We start from the raw sequence: 18,021 nt of genomic DNA, 5'->3' as shown, positions 1-18,021 counted from the left end.
AGCGCGCCATCTGCACGCGCAGCTCGCGGCCGTCCAGCACGGCCCCGTCCATGGCGTCCATGGCGTCCTCGGCGTCGCGCTTGTCGTGGAAGCGGACGAAGGCGAAGCCGCGGGACTCCTTGGTGTAGCGGTCCCGCGGGATGTAGACGTCGCCGACGCGCCCGTACTTCTCGAAGACGCGCCTCAGCGTGTCGGGCGAGGTGCGGTAGGTCAGGTTATCAACCTTGAGAGAGGTCATGCCCTCCACATCGGGAGGCGGGCGACCGTAGCTCATGGTTGTGAAGCGGCCCGGGGCCCCGCGAACCGGCGCCGAGACTTTAACGCTCTGTGCGGGCCCGCACGCTCACAAGAAGCGGCGGCTTCCTCAGGTCGCGGCAGCGAGACGCCGCGCCTCTCCCCAGTCAGTTGCGGTCCGCGTGGGAAAGCCAAAAAGAAAGACTGGGTAGCGCGAGAAAGGTATAGTTAAGCGTACCAGAGCAGCAAATGAGCTGGCCGCTCGCCCCAGCACCCTTTTATAATCTCTTCTCACAAAATGGCGCCCGCGCCACCCGGAAATGAATCCTCTGATTGGCTCTCTCTGCCCTAGCCTATAACGTCGCGCCCTCACCTCCCGCCCCTGTTCATTGCGCCTGCGCACAGCGCGGCGGGCGGGCAGAAAAGCGCGCAGTCACGGCTGACGAGAAGGGGAGCGGCGTTTGTGGGCAGTTGGAAAGCCCGCGAAATGCTCTCTGCCGGAGAGGCAGGGCGAGAGCGCTCAGACTAGCGGAAGAGGCGGTGCACGTCTTTGGGCTCCGCCCTCTTTTCCATGCCAGTGCATACACTGTAGGCTACTCTGCTGCCAGCCTTTCCTTCCCGCTTTTGGGGTACCCCTGTCCCTGTTGGCTTGTGTTTCCGACTTCCTCAGACCGCACCTCGTCACTAGACTCCCACAACTCCCGACGGGCCTTCGCGGGATTCCATTCTACAACCCCCTTCCGCGAGACCCCCGCGCCCCCCCCACCCCCGATTCCCAGGGGCGGTGTGAGTAGTGGCGGGATCTTGGAGTTGCGAGTGGGCGTCGCGAGGCTTCTGGACTACTACTCCCAGCAGGCGCAGCGGCCCTAGTCAGCTGACCTGTCCCGTGACCTGCAGTGAATCAGGCCCGGCGGGCGGGGCCGCGAGGCCGCTCAGCTTGTCCTTGCCGCTAATCCCCCCGCCGTCCCCTCAACCTGGAGCGGCGACATTCTTGGCTCTCTTCCGGTGCTGGGCTCTTCCCTACTCGGATCGTATCCCTGGAATGTCCATGTCTTAACTGGGCCCGTTGGGGGAACTTCACCCCACGCCTGGGATTGTGATCCAAGGACTGGAAGTTGACAGCTTGGCTCCCTTGCTCCCGGATCTGCCTCCTGCTTTCGCCGTCTCATTTCACAGGGATTGTCAGTGGGCTCGCCCGGAGGAGAGCTGACTGTCCTGGGCCGCTGCTGACCTCCGGCAGAGTGGAGCCAAAATGTCCCCGGAATCCAAAAAGCTTTTCAACATTATTATTTTAGGAGTTGCCTTTATGTTTATGTTCACTGCCTTTCAAACTTGTGGAAATGTGGCGGTGAGTTGGAATCTGTTCTCCCTCCTTTGAAGTGCCTATGTGCATTCTGAAACGATTATAAACGTCAGTTATATCTCATAGCGTGTGTAAATTGCATCTTCTGTTTTCTTACCTAGCCTTTCTCGGTTTCTGTGGTGGGGTTTGACTTCACGTGTCAGACATTTCTCCTGTATTACCGTTTATTTCTCCGATTTGATTTGGGGTTTGTATGTTGACAATAGTTTTTTTTCTGTATTAAGCACCGTGTTAGTACTTGGGTGGTTAAAGTAATAAAATCTAAGGCGCAGGTACGGTTAGTTGCTCTCTCCTCCCCGGTCATTGGTTTGCCTTCTCCAATTCAGTTGTCATTTTTCTCCTGTCAGAGTGACGTTCAGCATTAAGTAATGAGTATTGCAAATCTTGATGTTTTTCTTTCTGAGTGCTTGGAATCAGCCTTTTAAAGGGGAGAAGGATTGCAAAACGTTTTCGTTGATTAGTTTTATTTTCTACACAGCAAACTGTCATCAGGAGCTTAAATAGCACAGATTTTCACGGCAGTGGATATACCAGGTATTGTACTGTGTACTTGATTTTACTTTGCATGTAATGGTAGTTGCTTAAATTCCATCGGAATCACTATCAATAAAGTACTGATTCAATTTGCGATGGCTTTTTTTTTTCTTCTCAGTATCTAGACTGCAGTACTCTATGTGGGACACATAGAGCAATTAAAGGTGATGAGTTAGTTTTCTGTGAAATTAGATTGGGCTTGAAATCCCAGCTTCATAAGTTGATTGCTTTTAGGTTAGGCAAGTTATTTCTATGAGCCCAGTTTCTTTGCTCAGAGAGTGGATATAAAGCCCTTGGCACAGTGGGTGACATTTAGTAAGTGCTCGATAGTGTGATAATTACATTTTCCCAATCCTAAATAGGTATTTTTTGTGTTTCTTGAAATATTTTATCATCCTGTGTTAGTAACCTCCTAACAAATATAATTTCATCAGAAGTTTTTAGATTTTTGTTGGTGTTAGTCTCAGTTCTACAGATGAAGCAAGTGAAAAGATCTTCACAAGTCACTAATACCTTGTGATTGTAGCTGGGAGTGTAATATGTACATGTGTGTACATACAAACAGATTTCTTTAAAAATCTAATTGACAAAATTATATATATCTGTATAACATTGTTTTAAAATAGATATTCAAAAAATAAGTATACATGTGGAGTAGCTAAATTGGACTACATGAACAAATTCCTTAATTTTTTTATAGTTAGCTATTGTATTGTGGCACTCCCTGACCCAAAACTTTTTTTTGCTGTTTCTTTTTTTTGAGACAAGGTCTCAGTGTGTAGCCCAGGCTGGTCTTGAACTTGCTATGTAGCCCAAGGTACTCTCAGACATTTGGCAATCCTCCTGCTATGGCCTCCCAAGTGCTAGTGCTGGGATTACAGGCATGCACCACTATGTCTGGCTCCCAAAACTCCTATGCAGTTCTTTATTACTATTCTAAGCCTTATATATGATAATTGAGAATGAAGATACTAATGTTCCTTTTTTGGGTAATTAATAATGTCGTAATTTTTTGTTTTGTTTTGAGACAGGATCTTGTTATGAAGTCCAGGCTGGCCTCGAATTTATGGCAATACTCCTGCCTCAGCCTCTTGAGTGCTCGAATTACAGGCATGTGCCACCATGCCTGACATAATAATTTTTTGTCATCTTCATTGTATTCTAAAGAACAAATGACCTGCACTTAGGAGGCTGAGGCAGGAAGATTGCAAGTTTGAGCTCAGCCTGGAATATTTAGTGTGAGACCCAGTTTCACAATTGAAAAGTAAGGAGGTAGCTCAGGGCTTGAGCACTTGTCTAGCCCAAGGACCTGGGTTCAAGCCCTAATACTCTAAAATCAAAACAAGTAAAAGAACACATTTGATATTTGAGAGATTGACCAAAGACAATAATTTACTTTGAATTTACAATACTGGCTAGTAAATGAAATCAGGATCCTCAAAAGGCTACATGTTCTACAAGATAGGTGTAGTAAGGCTGGGTCAGTAGTAACTGAAAAATGTTCACGTGAAACCATTATTTTGAGTTACATAAATTCTGGATTAAGCAAGTTACAACTCCGTGCTTGTTATTTATAGCAAGGAAGTGTTGTGCAGCTGCCAGAAGTTGTAGGCTAATTTTGTAGTATAGCCTGGTTAACCTGGGCCCCTGGAGTCAGATTGCCAGAGATGGGATCCTGGCTCACCATTCACCAGCCACCAAACTTCTGGTGACTTACTTCACTGTGTTACAGTTTGTCTGTATCAACACCTTCCTTTTAGAGCTTCAGGATTAAAAGAGGAAATGTCTCAGAAGTATTTGGCTTGGTATCTGTTGTATAGTAGCTTTATTATAACTTAGTACATTGAAAACGTTGTAGACAACCAATTGAAAGAAACTTCTGATGGGACTTGAATATTTTGTACACATATGTTATTAGTTTAAGGGTATTATAATAAATCTTGACTGAAGAGTATTACAAATTCTAGAGACCCTAAATAGTTTTCTTTCTTTTGCCTTTTTTTTTTTTTTTTTTTGCCATCCTGTTACTAAATCCAGGGTTTCCCACATGCTAGACAAGTGTGGTACCACATTGAGTTATATTTCCAGCCCTAAATAGAGTTCTACAAGTGAGCTTTTGAGCTGGGCATGGTGGTTCATACCTATAATCCCAACACTTGGGAGGCTGAGGCAGGATTGCTGTGTATTCAAGGCCAGCCTAGGCTAAATAGCGAGACCCTCTATCCAAAAAACAAAAACATGAAAAGTGAGCTTTTGAGACAGTGCTTAAGAGTTGTATCCCTTTTTCCCTTTTGTGTGTTATGTGTGCAGCATGGCAATTATTTATGGAGTGTTCTCTGCTTCAAACTTGATAACGCCATCTGTGGTTGCCATTGTGGGCCCTCAACTCTCTATGTTTGCCAGTGGTTTATTTTACAGGTGAGTAGCAGTCTTCTTCACTCTCTAACTTAGAACACTTCCAGCATCTTTGAAGCACACAGAAAACTTAACAAGAACTTGCAGACTTAAAATGGACAGAATAGAGGGTGGTGTTTTAAGGGTCAGCTCTCTGCTTGTTGCTCAGAGATACCAGGCCGTTCTAACTGATGGGATGTGTACATGTCTGCTTGTGTTTTACTATAATAAATAGTTTCCAAAGATCTCTTAACGTAACAGTGGACGAGAACTGTCCGTGAAATAATCTTACCTTCTATCCAGCAAGTTAACTAATAGAGATTCAAATGAAATAATAAAACGCTCCTGAGCTCTAGAGCTACCCTCTGTCATGTACTTAGCTGTTGGCAGAGGGTACTGGAAATCTGTACAATTTTGACAAATTTGAGATAGTAGAGTAGGAAATGAGCAAGTTGAGGGGCATGGTGGTACACACCTGTAATCCCAGCACTGGGGAGGCTGAGGCAGGAGGATGAGTTTGAGTTCAAGGCCAGCCTGGGCTACATAGTGAGTTCATGGCCGGTCTGAACTACATAGCAAGACCCCGTCTCAAGAAACCAAAAAAAAAAAAAAAAAGAATAAGTCATGTTTGTCCCTTTTTTCAAAGCCAAGGAAGTCGTTTACAGGTTAAATATTAAGAGCAGAGCACTCAGAAGTGACTCCTAGAAGGATACTTGGCATTCTATTTCAGGTATCGTTTGACCGTAATACGTTGACCTGTTATATTTTAGCATGTACATTGCCGTTTTTATCCAGCCTTTCCCCTGGTCCTTCTACACGGCGTCTGTTTTCATTGGAATTGCAGCTGCCGGTGAGCATTTTGATTTCTATCTGTTTCCTTATCAGAGGCCTGTCGGAGGGTATCATTTGTGGGTTCACTATGTAAAGCCAAATGACTTCATTCCCTTCATAAACTTCTGGTTTGAATTTTAGTACTTTGGACAGCACAAGGAAACTGCCTGACAATAAATTCAGACGAACACACTATTGGGAGAAACAGTGGAATTTTCTGGGCACTCTTACAGTCTAGGTAATAATCCTTTGGAACTCAAGTCTTTCTGTTTCTTTTTTTTTTGGTCCCGTCATTTATTGGGTATTTGTTTCATTGAAAATTCAGGTCATTCACGTTGTATGACTTAAGTTCCTTGCTGACTTGATACAGATTCAGAATTTTATAGTTACCTAGAATGCATGAGACTACCTCAACAGAACATAAGATTACTAAACAGGAATGCTAACTTCCATGTTTTTAGCTTCTGCTGTATTTCAGGGACTGTTGGATTCTACTTAATTTCACAGAATCCCCATATGAGGTGAGAAGGTTTTCATTCTACAGATGAGAAAGCAAAGACCAGAAGGAAAGTAACTAAGCCAATTTATTTATTTTTATTGTATTTTAACTAAGCCAATTTAAACCATCATTCTCTGCACTCCAACAGTCACGTTCTTCCCGCTGAACTACACTGCCTAACAGCTGTTAGGAAATACATTAAAATTTAGAAATGAAACTGTACCAATGCTGAGTGATACCGTATGTTGCGTATTTCTTAAGAGGAAAGCAAAAACCCATTCTGCCCATGACTGTTAGGTTTTGGAAATCTGAAGGCTTTACCTTCATGGATCCTGCCTTCATGGATTCTGCTTCAATAGGCTTGGTAAAAAGTGTTTTATTTTCAGGAGTTGTAGAGTAGGAAATGGGAATGTAAGTGAATGCTTCCTTCCCTGGGAGAGTTTGCAAAATAAGTATCTGTTTAGATGCAGATAAGGATTTAGTTTAGATATTTTTCATAGCTTCTTCAAAGGATTTTAAAAGTAGCATAAGCTTGTTTCCAAGGAATCACTTCCAGAGTGCCATTAAATCACATGTCTCAAAGTGAGTCAGGCCCTGTGCAGGGCGGGAGGCTCTGAATCAGCTTACTGTCACATGGAGGGAGTCTAAGTTCTATCTGGGTCAGTTGCTTTCTCAGAAAGAGGGTAGAGTTGAAACTTTGAAATGACCTAGAGCAGGTAGTCTACAAATTGCATCTCTCTCTCTCTCTCTCTCTCTCTCTCTTTCTCAACAAATAATAGGAGTAATTGTTTTTGAAAACCATAAATATTATAATAATTTCCCAGCATCTTCTCCTCCCTTTTCTCCCTCAGCTTATTCTTTGGAAACCTCTACATATATTTTGCCTGGCAAGGGAAAACCCAAATATCAGGTTTGCCTTATTTTCATTGTTTTATTTAGATATGTTCAAAGCATGCTCATGGTGCCACAGAAATTTTTTTTTGTCTGTTTGAGACAGGGTCTCACTATTCAGTTCAGGCTGGCCTTGAGCTCACTTTGTAGCCCAGGTTGGTCTCAAACTTCCAAGGATCCTCCTGCCTCCTGAGTGCTGGGATTATAGGTGTGTGCCACCACACCTGACTTCAGAAATATTGTTAGTGCTTTGTTCAAGCATTGTCCTGATAAATTTTGGTACCGCATGTTCTCCGAGGTGTTTGCTGCATGTTCTCCTCAGTGTTTGCGTGTTTGGAAAGCTTTCTTCTGGGTTTATAGAATTAGACTTAGATTATAGATTAGGAATCTCAAGGTATGAGAGAAGGTCATGCTGTGCATGAGTATCTAGTGAATTCTGTTGTCCATATAGTTCTTTGATTAAAAGAACATGATTGGATGATTGGGTTCTTGTACTGTTTTTCTTCTGGTTTGTTAGTAACTCTCTAGCTAAAAGACAAAGGGGGAAGTGGCCTACTTATCTCCTTGCCCTAAATTTTTACTGATGCATTAAAATAAAAATTTAATGAGGTAGTGTTTTACCACTTAAAAACAACCTTCAACATAATACTAACTCAGGGTGGGCATGGTACAGGCACTCACCTGTAATCCCAGCACTCTGGAGCTGAGGTAGGAACATCACAGTAAGTTCTAGGCCAACCTGGGCTACATAGGGAGTTCAAGATCAGCCTGAACTACATAATGAGACACTGTCTCAAAAAGAAACCCCAAATAATCATTACGATTATTATTATTCAGGAATTGTCTGGTCAATGCTGTCTCCTTTTTTCTTTTTTCTCTCTAGAGAGTGACCGAAGAACAGTGTTTATTGCCCTAACAGTGATTAGCCTTGTGGGGACAGTTCTGTTTTTTCTCATTCGGAAACCAGATCCTGAAAATGTCCTTGGAGAAGATGAATCTTCTGATGACCAAGACCTGGAAGTCAACGAGTAAGAAGTGGGGAGACGTTCCTTTTCATGTTCAAACAGACTTTGAACAAATCTAGCCTGGAGATGACCCAGGCTGCTTGTCCTCATTGATCCCTGATTCTGTCTGCCAGTTACCACAGGCAGACACGAGGGAAAAGTGTTCAAGCAGAGAAGAAAGGAAGTTGAAGGGGGAGCTGTGAGGGAGGAAGAAGGAAGAAGTCGCCTGAGGAAGGGAGGGAGGGAGAGGTTTGCAGGGAGTTAGGTCTGTTGCCAGCTTTGCCCCTGACGCATGTGTGACCCTGGGCAGTAGCAGTAACCCCTTCCTGTGGCCAGGCCTCCATTTTCTGGTTGCATATAGCAGTTTCCCGTATGTTTCCAGTACAAGGGTGCAGGATTATAAAATGAAATAGTAGAGTCTTTGCCCTCAATTCCTGTTTTTGTGATCCAGCTGTCAAGCTCTTAGGTTCCTGTGATATGTGTGCCCAGGCCACCAACATGTGTCACCACCAAGCTCTTTGCGTACAGTGGCTGGTTCTTTTTTTTGCTTTTTTTTTTTTTTTTTTGGTTTTTCTCCGGTACCGGGAACCGAACTCATGACCTTGCGCTTGCCAGGCAGGCGCTTTGCCGCTGAGCTAAATCCCCAGCCCCTTTTTTGCTTTTTGATACAGGGTCTCACTAGGCAGTTCAGGCTGGCCTTGAGCTCACTATGTAGCCCAGGCTGGCCTCGAACTCAAAGGGATCCTCCTGCCTCAGCCTCCCAAGTGCTGGGATTACAGGCATGCACCACTACACCTGGAAGCGGCTGGTTCTTGCACTAACCTGTACAGGTGGTTTTCGCCACAGTAGTCTGAGTGGAAAGACAAGCATAGAGCCCTGTGTTTCTGAGAATACTGTAAATTACCTGAGCACATTTCCATGGTGTTACACTGTTCAAAACATCACAGGTGGTTTCTCTGCTGTCGTCTAGATTTGGGAAGGAAAAGAGAAATTATTCTTCACCACTTTCATTTGCTTTATGAATTGATAATCGTAAAGATTGTCTAGAGCTTTTATATGTTGTTAAAATTTGTGCATTGTGCTTTCTGTGTTGCCTTTCCCACCCAAAAAATGGCCCAAATGCTCCAGCTATGAAATCACTGTGTTCGCTAAGTTTTTACTAAGTTTATTTAAAGCAAAGGAGAAGGGAATACTTTGGGTGTGCGTGTGTATGTGTGTGTTGGCACACATATATGTTACATACACACATGAACAGTCATGCACTGCATAACAACATCCCAGTCAGTGACTGACTGAAAGTGTGACAGTGGTCCCAAAAGATTTGGTCACCTAGCGAGGCTAGTGGTTCAGTTCATGTGAGCACACCCTGATGTTTGCTTATTACAAAAGTGACTTTCAAAGGCCGGGTGTGGTGGCGCACACCTATAACCCCAGCACTTAGGAGGCTGAAGCAGGAGGATTGTTGTCAGTTTGAGGCCAGCCTGGGCTACAAAGTGAGCTCAAGACCAGCCTGAACTGCATAACGAGACCCTATCTCAAAAAGACAAAAACAAAATAAAAAAACCTCGATATTGGAGAGAAGCGAATTGTATGCCTGTGATAGTTGCAGTTCTTAGGAGGACTGCTCAGTCTGTTGAGCATTCTCTGTTCCTAACTTGTCTCCCAGACTCGGAGCTTCTGCATCCTTGTTCTGTGAATAGCTCCCATGGTGTGGCAGGTCTCTTTTAAACAGCGTGGCAGTGAGCAAGACAGTCCACCCCTGTTCCTATGGGGCTTCGCTTCAGAGGAGTAGTAGACAAGGCGTGCATGAGGAGATAGCACAGTAAGCCTTGGGAGGCTATGGAGGGGGGCAGGTACCTGGAGCTGGGTGCTGAGGGCGCGGAGAGCTGCGGGTGGTCACTGCTGGAATCAGGCAGAGGAAGCGGGCAAGATAAGCTCGTGAGGCTGGAAAGAGTTAAGAAGGCCATGGGGGCGGGGAGTGTGCATGAGGCAAGGTCAGGTTGTATAAAGCCAGAGGAGCTTGCAGTTTGATCGAGGTCTGATTAGAAGCCAAGGAAGCTGTAAGTACGAAATGATACTGAAAGATCCCACTTAAAAGACCTTACAGAAAATGATGGGAAGCTGGACAGAGCAGCTCAAAATCTGTCCTTTATCTCAGGTTCTTTTTTGTTTGTCTGTTTTTGTTTTTTGTATATTTGGTTTCTTGAGACAGTCTTGCTTTGTCATGCAGGTTGACCGTGAATTCTCTATGATGTAGACTAGGCTGGTTTGGAATTCCTGACAGTCCTGTGGTCTCCCCAGTGTTAGGAAGGATTACAGGCATGCACCACCACACCTGGCTAATCTCTTAAATCCACTGGATCTCTGCTGAAAGTTGTATTTTTTTTTTTTTAAATGATCGCTTAACTCTCTAGGAAGCAGTATGTGGTAGCACATGCCTGTAATCCCAACACTCTGAGAGCCTGAGGCAGGAGGATTGCAAATTCAAGCCTACCTTGGGCAGCTTGGCCACTGAGCAAGGATTCTATCTCAAAAAATAAAAAAGGTCTGGGAATGCAGCTCAGTGTGAAGACCATGGGTTCAGTCCCCAGTACTGGAAATATCAGTTGATCAAATAATAAAGATCTAAGAAGACTAGACATGGCTGATAGGGTAAAAAAAAAAAGTAATCTTTTAAAAACTTTCAGCCAGACATGGACAGTTACAGACCCTTGTAATCTCTGCATTTGGGAGGCTGAGGCAGGAGAATCACTTTGAGTTTGAGGCCAGCCTGGGATGCATAATGAGTTCAAGGCCAGTCTGAACTGCATAGCCAGACTGTCTCTCAAACCCCCTCCCAAGACCAAACTAATGAAAAACAAAACCTTATCACCATGTTACTATCAATTATACTTAAACTTAAAAAGATTATACTTAAACTACATTATCTCACTTAACTCCTGCAGGTAAGTGGTAGAGTCCTTATTTTACAAATGAATGTAGTGGTGCCTGTCTGTAATTCTGGTACTGGAAGACTGAGGCAGGAGGATTTTTAAATTGGAGCTCAGCCTGGGCAACTTATGATTTAGTGAGACCCTGTCTATCTCAAAATAAAAAGTTTAAAATGCATGGGGCATGTGGTACATGTCTGTAATCCTAGCACTTGGGAGGGTGAGGTAAGAGGATTGCTGTGACTTCCAGATCAGCCTGGACTAAAGTAAAAAATAAAAAATAAGGGCTAGGATGTAGGTTAGTGCAAAGGTCCTGGATTTGGTCTCCAGTACCACAAAACAAACAAATGAGGAAGTAAAACCTAGAGAAGCAAAGACACTTGCTGTCTTAGTTACTTTTCTCATCGCTGAGACAAAATACCTGATGCTCGAAATTCAGAAAGGAGAGGTTTATTTAGCTTGCAGTTTGTAGAGGTTTCAGTCCATAATTGGCTGGCCCCAAGGCAGGGTGGCATGGCAGAGGGGTATCTTGGAGGAGAAACAGTCCAGGGCAGGCAGAACGTAGCAAAAAACAAGGGTGAACCACAGCTCTTTCTATCCCTTGTATTGTATCCAGGTTACTTAGGGCGGGTAGTGCTGACACCTTAATCCTAGTGCCTTTGATGCCAGCATTGTGCCATGAATCAATCCCAGTGTCACATACTCTAGATGCAGCCACCTCTGAAAAGCCCCATTTATGACTGCGTGAGGCTTTGCGGGGACATACAGACACAAGCCAGAACACTTGTCTAAAATGTAACAACTGTGTAATAAGTGACAAAGCCGGGGCTCTGACCCCAAACCCCACATTTTCAATTGAAAGATAATTCTATGTCCCAACCATGCTGCACAGAAGATGGTTATTTTCTTTCTTTCTTAGATTCTTTTGTTTGTGGGCAGCAATTTAAACCCAGTCAGGAGCCAGGCGTGGTGGTGCACACCTGTAATACCAGCACTCGGGGAAAATGAGGCAGGAGGATCGTGGTGAGTTCGAGACCAGCCTGGGCTATAAAGTGAGCTCAAAGCTAGCCTGAACTGCATAGCGAGACCCTGTGTCAAAAAGACTGAAAAATAAAAAATAAAAATAAACCCAGTTGATAAAGCAAGGACCTGGGCCATGTGGGGCCCCTGGCTCACCAGATGCACTTGGCAGGCCGGAAGTACAGAGCTCCTCTAAACTGCAGCAGAGATGGGGTGGACATTTAGTAGCTGGGTGGTATTTTTCTCTTTTTAATTTTCAGTAAGAAAAGGTATTTTCTTTTATTTTCCCAGGTCTGCCCAGAACAATATGACGAAGGCAGTAGATGCATTTAGTAAGTATTCTCTGGTTCTGAAATTCGAGAACTGTTCCGGAACCTTCAGCCTTTGCCCTCCCCCTCCCCTGGTAACTTTGGATTCATGGGCCCTCAGTGTTTCCATTCTGCGGGTACGCTGCTCCGAATACTTCGTGCCTGCAAATGTCATGATGGCCTGGGTGGAAATGGGGCCCAGCGGGCTGCCCACTTGAGCAGGTGAGGAGGGTAGGGGCATGGCGCATTGGGATCTCTTGGGTGGGGAGCACACAGACAGGGAATTTGGGGGACAGGTGGGACCCAGAGATTAGTGAAAGAGTCGCCCTCATCCACCAAGCATTCTCTGTGGCCTCTGACTCTCTACAACTCCTGAAGGTTTCCTTCTGTAACTCCCACAGCTCTGAGAGTATTCTGTAATATGAAGAGTCTTTATTTTATTTTATTTTTTTGAGACAGGGTCTCACTATGTAGTTCAGGCTGGCCTTGAGCTCACTTTGTAGCCCAGGCTGGCCTCAAACTCACAGTTCTCCTCCTGCCTCAGCCTCCCTCCAGAGTGCTGGGATTATAGGCATTGCCCACCATGCCTAGCTGAGCTGGGATTATTAACTCTCTGTTAGAGAAGAGAAAACTGAGGCTTAGAGAAATTAAATAACTTAGCCAAGGTCACCCAGCTAAGCTCGTGGGTAGGTGCTGAGTTGACAACAAAAGCCAGGGCTTCTCAGAATGGACGCCTTCAGCTCCTTCCGGCTCCAGCTTCTGCATGCAGCTGGCTGCTTCTGTCTCCTCAGGAGGGACAAATGCACCCAGGCAGTTACTCCCCACGGCAGGTGGGGGTGGTGGGGCATAATGGGCTGCCACACTTCAGCTACAGCCCACAGGACCCTGCAGTGTTTATAGTTTGCTTACAGGCTGCCTTGGCCTAGTGGGAAATCCTTGATCTAATCAGCTGTGGTGCAACTCTGAGGACGCAGAGCAAGCTTTCTTGAGGAATTCCTGTAGTCTCTTTCAGAAAGGGCCTGTGGGTATGGGGGTCTGAGCCCTGCATACAAAACGTATGTTATGTCACCAGAGCTGTTTTATCTGACTTTATTTTATGCATATCTTGTGTTTCAGGAATGCATTCATAATATAAATAGGGCTGCTTAACTGGGATATAGCCAGATGCCTCACCAAGATGGCAGTTGCCACCATTCACAATCTGGCTTTTAGTTTGCAGGTCTAGGAACTTCTCTATCAAAAGAGCTATTATTGCTGGACGCGGTGGTGCATGCCTGTGATCCCAGCACTGGGTGGGCTGGGGCAGGAGATCGGAAGGGGTTTGAGGCCAGCCTGGGCTACACAGTGAACTCAGCCTGAACTACATAGTAAGACCCTGTCTCAAAAGACCAAAAAATAAAAAATTAAAAAAAAACAAAAACAAAAGAGCCATTATTGCTCAGAGGAATCAGAAGGGAAATGACTCCAAAGAAATTAAACTCAAAGGAAATTTCAGCAAGAGAAATAAGATAAATATGTTGAAGGCAAGAGGGAATATTTTGAGGGGAATTAATGGCAACGTGTCTTTTTTTTTTTTTTTTGGCAATGTGTCTTTTAAAGAAAAAATTAAAAAAAAAAAAAAAAAAAAGATCCGGGCGTGGTGGCGCACACCTGTAATCCCAGCACTTAGGAGGCTGAGGCAGGAGGATCGTCGCGAGTTTGAGACCAGCCTGAGCTACAAAGTGAGCTCAAGGCCAGCCTGAACTGCATTGTGAGACCCTGCATCAAAAAAGACCAAAAAAAGACCCTGCATCAAAAAAGACCAAAAAAAAAAAAAAAAAAAGAAATTTCAGTTTAACAAGTGATGCAGCTCTTTAGTGAGCCCTTTCTAGCTCTCAAAGACCTAGAAAGCCCATTGGCTTACTTGATGAGCTTGGGGTTAGAAAGGGGTGTAAATGACTTCCACTTTCCAGTAGTCCCCAGGAAAGTGAGGTGTGGTACAGCCACTGTGCTCACAAGTACAGAAGCAGTAGCTGGGGGCTGTGAAGAGCTGGCCAGTTTCAGGGTTTCCTTCCTAGAGAGTCCCGCGTTCCTATAATGCCAACACACAGGAGGCTGAGGCAGGAGGATTGCTGCAATTTCAAGGCCGATCTGAACTGCAGAGTGAGGCCCCAGTCTCAAAAAAGCAAATGAAAGAAAAAATGAAGAGAAAAACACAGGCTCTCTACTCACTTCATACTGAAACTCCAGCTAAAGATTAAATTTAAAAGGAAATCATGAGAATAATTGGAGAAAATGATGGGAAAGAGAAACACTGGTGCTGGAAAAACTGGCTTTCCACATGTCAAAGACTAAAACTAGGGGCCGAGGATATAGCACAAGGATATGGTACAAGCGCTTGACTGGCAAGCACAAGGTCCTGAGTTCCATTCCTGGTACCAAAAAAAAGACTAAAAGTAGACCTATATCATACACTAAACTCAAATCAAAATGGATCAAAGATCTAAGTATTAAAACAGAAATACTAGCTAGGAGTGGTGGTGCATGCCTGTAATCCCAGCACTTCGGAGGCTGAGGCAGGAGGATCACTGTGTGTTTGAGACCAGCCTAAACTGCCTACTGGAACCCTGTCTCAAAAAAAAAAAAAAAAAAAAGGAAAACTCAACACTAAATCTGCTAGAAGATAAAATAGGTAGAACTCTTGAAGACATTGGTTAGATCTCACCTTATTAAAAAATTTTGGAAGGCTGCAGATCTAGCTCAGCGGCACAAGTGCCTGCCTGGCAAGTGCAAGGTCCTGAGTTCGATTCCAGCATCCAAAAATAAAAATAAAAAAAAAAAATGAAAAGCTTTTGCATTGCAAAGAAACCACCAACAAAGTGAAGAGACAACTCACAGGGTGGGAAAAATTTTTGCTAGCTGTTCCTCAGAGAAAGGACTAATATCTATAAAGAACTTAAAAAGTCAGAGACCCCAAATTTAAAGACATAATCTAAACATGGGCATCTGAAATAAATAGACACTTCTCAGATGAAGAAGTAGAAATAGCAAGTAAATATATGACAAAATGTTCAACATCACTGGTCATTCGAGAGACGGAAATTAAAATGCTGAGATTCCATCTCACCCCAGAAAAAATGGTTATTATCAAGAAATCAGCTGAGTGTGGTGACTGTAATCCAGCATTCTGAGGCTGAGGCAGGAGGATCACTTTGAGTTTGAGGCCAGCCTGGGCTACAAAGTGAGTTCAAGAGCAGCCTTAACTGCATAGTGACACAGCCATGTCTCAAAAAGGCACACACACAAAAAAGAAAAAAATCAACTGGTGACCAAAGCTGGTGAGGCTATGAGGAAAAAGGAACCCTTCTCCACTGTTGGTGGAGTGTAAGCTGGTGCAACCACTGTGGAAATCAGTGTGGATATTCCTAAAAATACTAAAACTAAGTGCTGGGGATATAGCTTAGTGGCACAGCACCTGCGTGGCAAGCATGAGGTCTGAGTTTGATTCCTGGTATAAAACAAACAAAAAATAATACTAGAGGTTCCATTTGATCTAGCTTCTCCTCTTCTTGGTATCTTCCCAAAAGAATTAGAAGCATCAGACCACAGCAATATATGCATACCCATGTTTATAGCAGCACAGTCTGTAATAGCTTTTTTTTGTCTTTTTGAGCCAGGGTCCTGCTATGCTGTTCAGGCTGGCCTTGAACTCACTTTGTAGCCCAGGCTGGTCTCGAACTTGCAACAGATACTCCTGCCTCAACCACCTGAGTGCTGGGATTACAGGCGTGCACCATCACACCCTTTACACTTTCTTAAAAAAGTGACTTGTCAGTGGATATCAAAAGCCTTAAAAAAATGTTTATAAATTTTGGCTCTATGAAATAATCCATTTTACTAAGAGGAGTACCCTTAGGAAATAATTAAGAACTCTGCCAAGATGTAACTAAGATATTTATATTACTGAGAAACTTGAGATGATTTAATTATCCAACAGTGAAGTATCAGTACATCTGTATGAAAGATTAGCTGTTGAAATGTTCTGTATAGGATCGGCATAGTGGCAGATGCCTGTAATCCCAACACTTGGGAGGCTGAGGCAAGAGGATTGCAGTGCGTTCAAGACCAGCCTGGGCTACATAGCGAGAACTTATCTCAAAAAAAAAAAAAAAAAAAAAAAAAAAAAAAAAAAGATTCCCTCTGCAAATGTTTGGAAAATATCTATTCTAATATGTGAAAATAAAATTTTAAGTAGTATAGTGGGTTTTGGTTTTGTGAAAAGAAACATAGAACAATCTGGAAGGCCAATTGCTGGGCCTATAATCCAGTACTCAGGAAGCTGAGGCAGGAGGATCATTGCAAGTTTGAGACCAGTCTGGGCTATAAAGTGAGCTTACGGCCAGCCTGAATGGCATAGCGAGACCCTGTCTCAAAAAGACAAAGAAAGAAAAAAAAACCTGGAAGGCCAGGCATGGAGGTGCACACTCATAATCCCAGCACTCAGGAGACTGTGCCAGAAGGGTTTCTGTGAGTTCAAGGCTACATACTGGTAGTGAATTCAAGGCTGAGCTGATCTACTAGGGAGGCTCTGTCCTAAAAAAAAAAATCTGGAAGGAGACTCATTAAGGTGTTAATGTTCTTTATTGAGACAGAATTTACAACCCATATTACTCACCCTTTTAAACAATTTAGATTATTTGTACAGATTCAATACAATTTACAATAGTCAAGAGTGGGTAACCATCACAGCAGTCCATTTGGGGACATTTTATCACTTCAGAAAGAATCTGTTCCTCCTCAGAAGCCATGTGCTGGTCCTGGCCTCCCATTCGCATTTGTAGCCCTGGGCGGCCATGAGCTACTTTCTGTAGATTCGCCTGCTCTGGAAACGTCATTTCCGTGGAATCGTACAATATGCGGTCTCTTATGACTGTTTTTCTGTACTTAGTATAATGGTTTGACGTGTTAAAAAGTGAGTTGTTTCTGTTTTTTTTTAGGTGCTATTCTTTTTTCTTTTTTCTTTTTATCTTTTTGGGATAGGGTCTCACTGTGCCATTCAGGCTGGCCTTGAGCTCACTTGGTAGCCGAGGCTAGTGTCGAACTCTCAACGATCCTCCTGCCTCAGCCTCCCGAGTGCTGGGATTATAGGCGTGCGCCACCAAGCCCGGCTAGGTGCTATTCTGAATACATGTGCTGTATACTAGCTTTGGTGTGGACCTGTGTTTTTACATCTCTTGGATATGTACCGAGGAGTTGGTATTGCTGGTCACCCAGCTGTGTGTCGAGCGCTGTCCAGGCACAGCCCGGGAGGAGTTGGCACGTCACGGCAGCATTTTCCATCCTGAGTGGGTGCGGGAGAGCACCAGCTTTTCTTCATCTTTGCAACTATTTGCTGTCATTTTTAGTGAAAGTGTCCTCGTGGGAAGGAAGTGGTTCTGACTTGCATTTCCCTAATGGCTAATGATGTTGAGTGTATTTTCATATGTGTGTAGGCTCTGTGTGTTATCTTCTTTTCCTCCAGAAATGCTTTTCCTCCAGATTGATTGGCTTTTTTTTTTTCTTTTCTTGGTGGTGATGGTGGTTGTGGTACCTAGGATGGACCCCGGGGCCTTCGCACCAACTCTTTTTATTTTTTTACTTTGGTCCTTTACCATTTTTAAATTGGGCTTTCTTTTATTATTGTGAGAGTTCAAATCATATATGTATACACACACAAACACATACACACACATGCAAATATTTTTTTTTCCACTGTATGGGTTACCTTTCATTTCCTTTTTTGTTTTATTTTGGTTTGGTTATTTTTTGGAATCAAGAATCGAGTTCAGGACCTCACGCTTGCCAGGCAGGGACATGCCCCTGAGCTATATCCCCAGCACTACCTTTCATTTTTTTTTTTTTTTTTATCAATGGTTATCATTTTACATATTATTGTCTACAAAATAGTTTCTCAGGAAAACAAATAGACAAATAATAGTGAGTTACAGACAAAAGAGGTAGGAGATTATCAAGAGTTGTTGTACTGTACTTTGGT

General features: G+C 43.8%; 2 protein-coding genes across 2 annotated transcripts in view; one reads left to right on the top strand and one right to left on the bottom strand.

The window, feature by feature from the left end:
• The window catches only part of Srsf2 (serine/arginine-rich splicing factor 2), a 2,885-nt gene extending 2,589 nt beyond the window's left edge, over positions 1 to 296 (bottom strand). The window contains exon 1 of the mRNA XM_013506028.1: positions 3 to 296. Within this exon, the coding sequence (XP_013361482.1) occupies positions 3 to 274 (272 nt within the window). The 5' untranslated portion in view covers positions 275 to 296. The remainder of the gene's footprint in view (positions 1 to 2) is intronic.
• Positions 297 to 810: 514 nt separating this feature from the next.
• The window catches only part of Mfsd11 (major facilitator superfamily domain containing 11), a 34,206-nt gene continuing 16,995 nt past the window's right edge, over positions 811 to 18,021 (top strand). The window contains exons 1-8 of the mRNA XM_005407409.2: positions 811 to 1,582; positions 2,076 to 2,131; positions 4,442 to 4,549; positions 5,296 to 5,375; positions 5,498 to 5,594; positions 6,707 to 6,765; positions 7,630 to 7,774; positions 11,992 to 12,032. Coding sequence (XP_005407466.1) covers positions 1,487 to 1,582; positions 2,076 to 2,131; positions 4,442 to 4,549; positions 5,296 to 5,375; positions 5,498 to 5,594; positions 6,707 to 6,765; positions 7,630 to 7,774; positions 11,992 to 12,032 — 682 coding nt within the window. The 5' untranslated portion in view covers positions 811 to 1,486. The remainder of the gene's footprint in view (positions 1,583 to 2,075; positions 2,132 to 4,441; positions 4,550 to 5,295; positions 5,376 to 5,497; positions 5,595 to 6,706; positions 6,766 to 7,629; positions 7,775 to 11,991; positions 12,033 to 18,021) is intronic.

This window comes from Chinchilla lanigera, unplaced genomic scaffold, assembly GCF_000276665.1.
Source record: "Chinchilla lanigera isolate Chin_1 unplaced genomic scaffold, ChiLan1.0 scaffold00105, whole genome shotgun sequence".
Taxonomy (NCBI): Eukaryota; Metazoa; Chordata; class Mammalia; order Rodentia; family Chinchillidae; genus Chinchilla; species Chinchilla lanigera.
The sequence above is the reverse complement of the archived record's forward strand: the minus strand, read 5'-3'. Positions and strand labels throughout refer to the sequence as shown.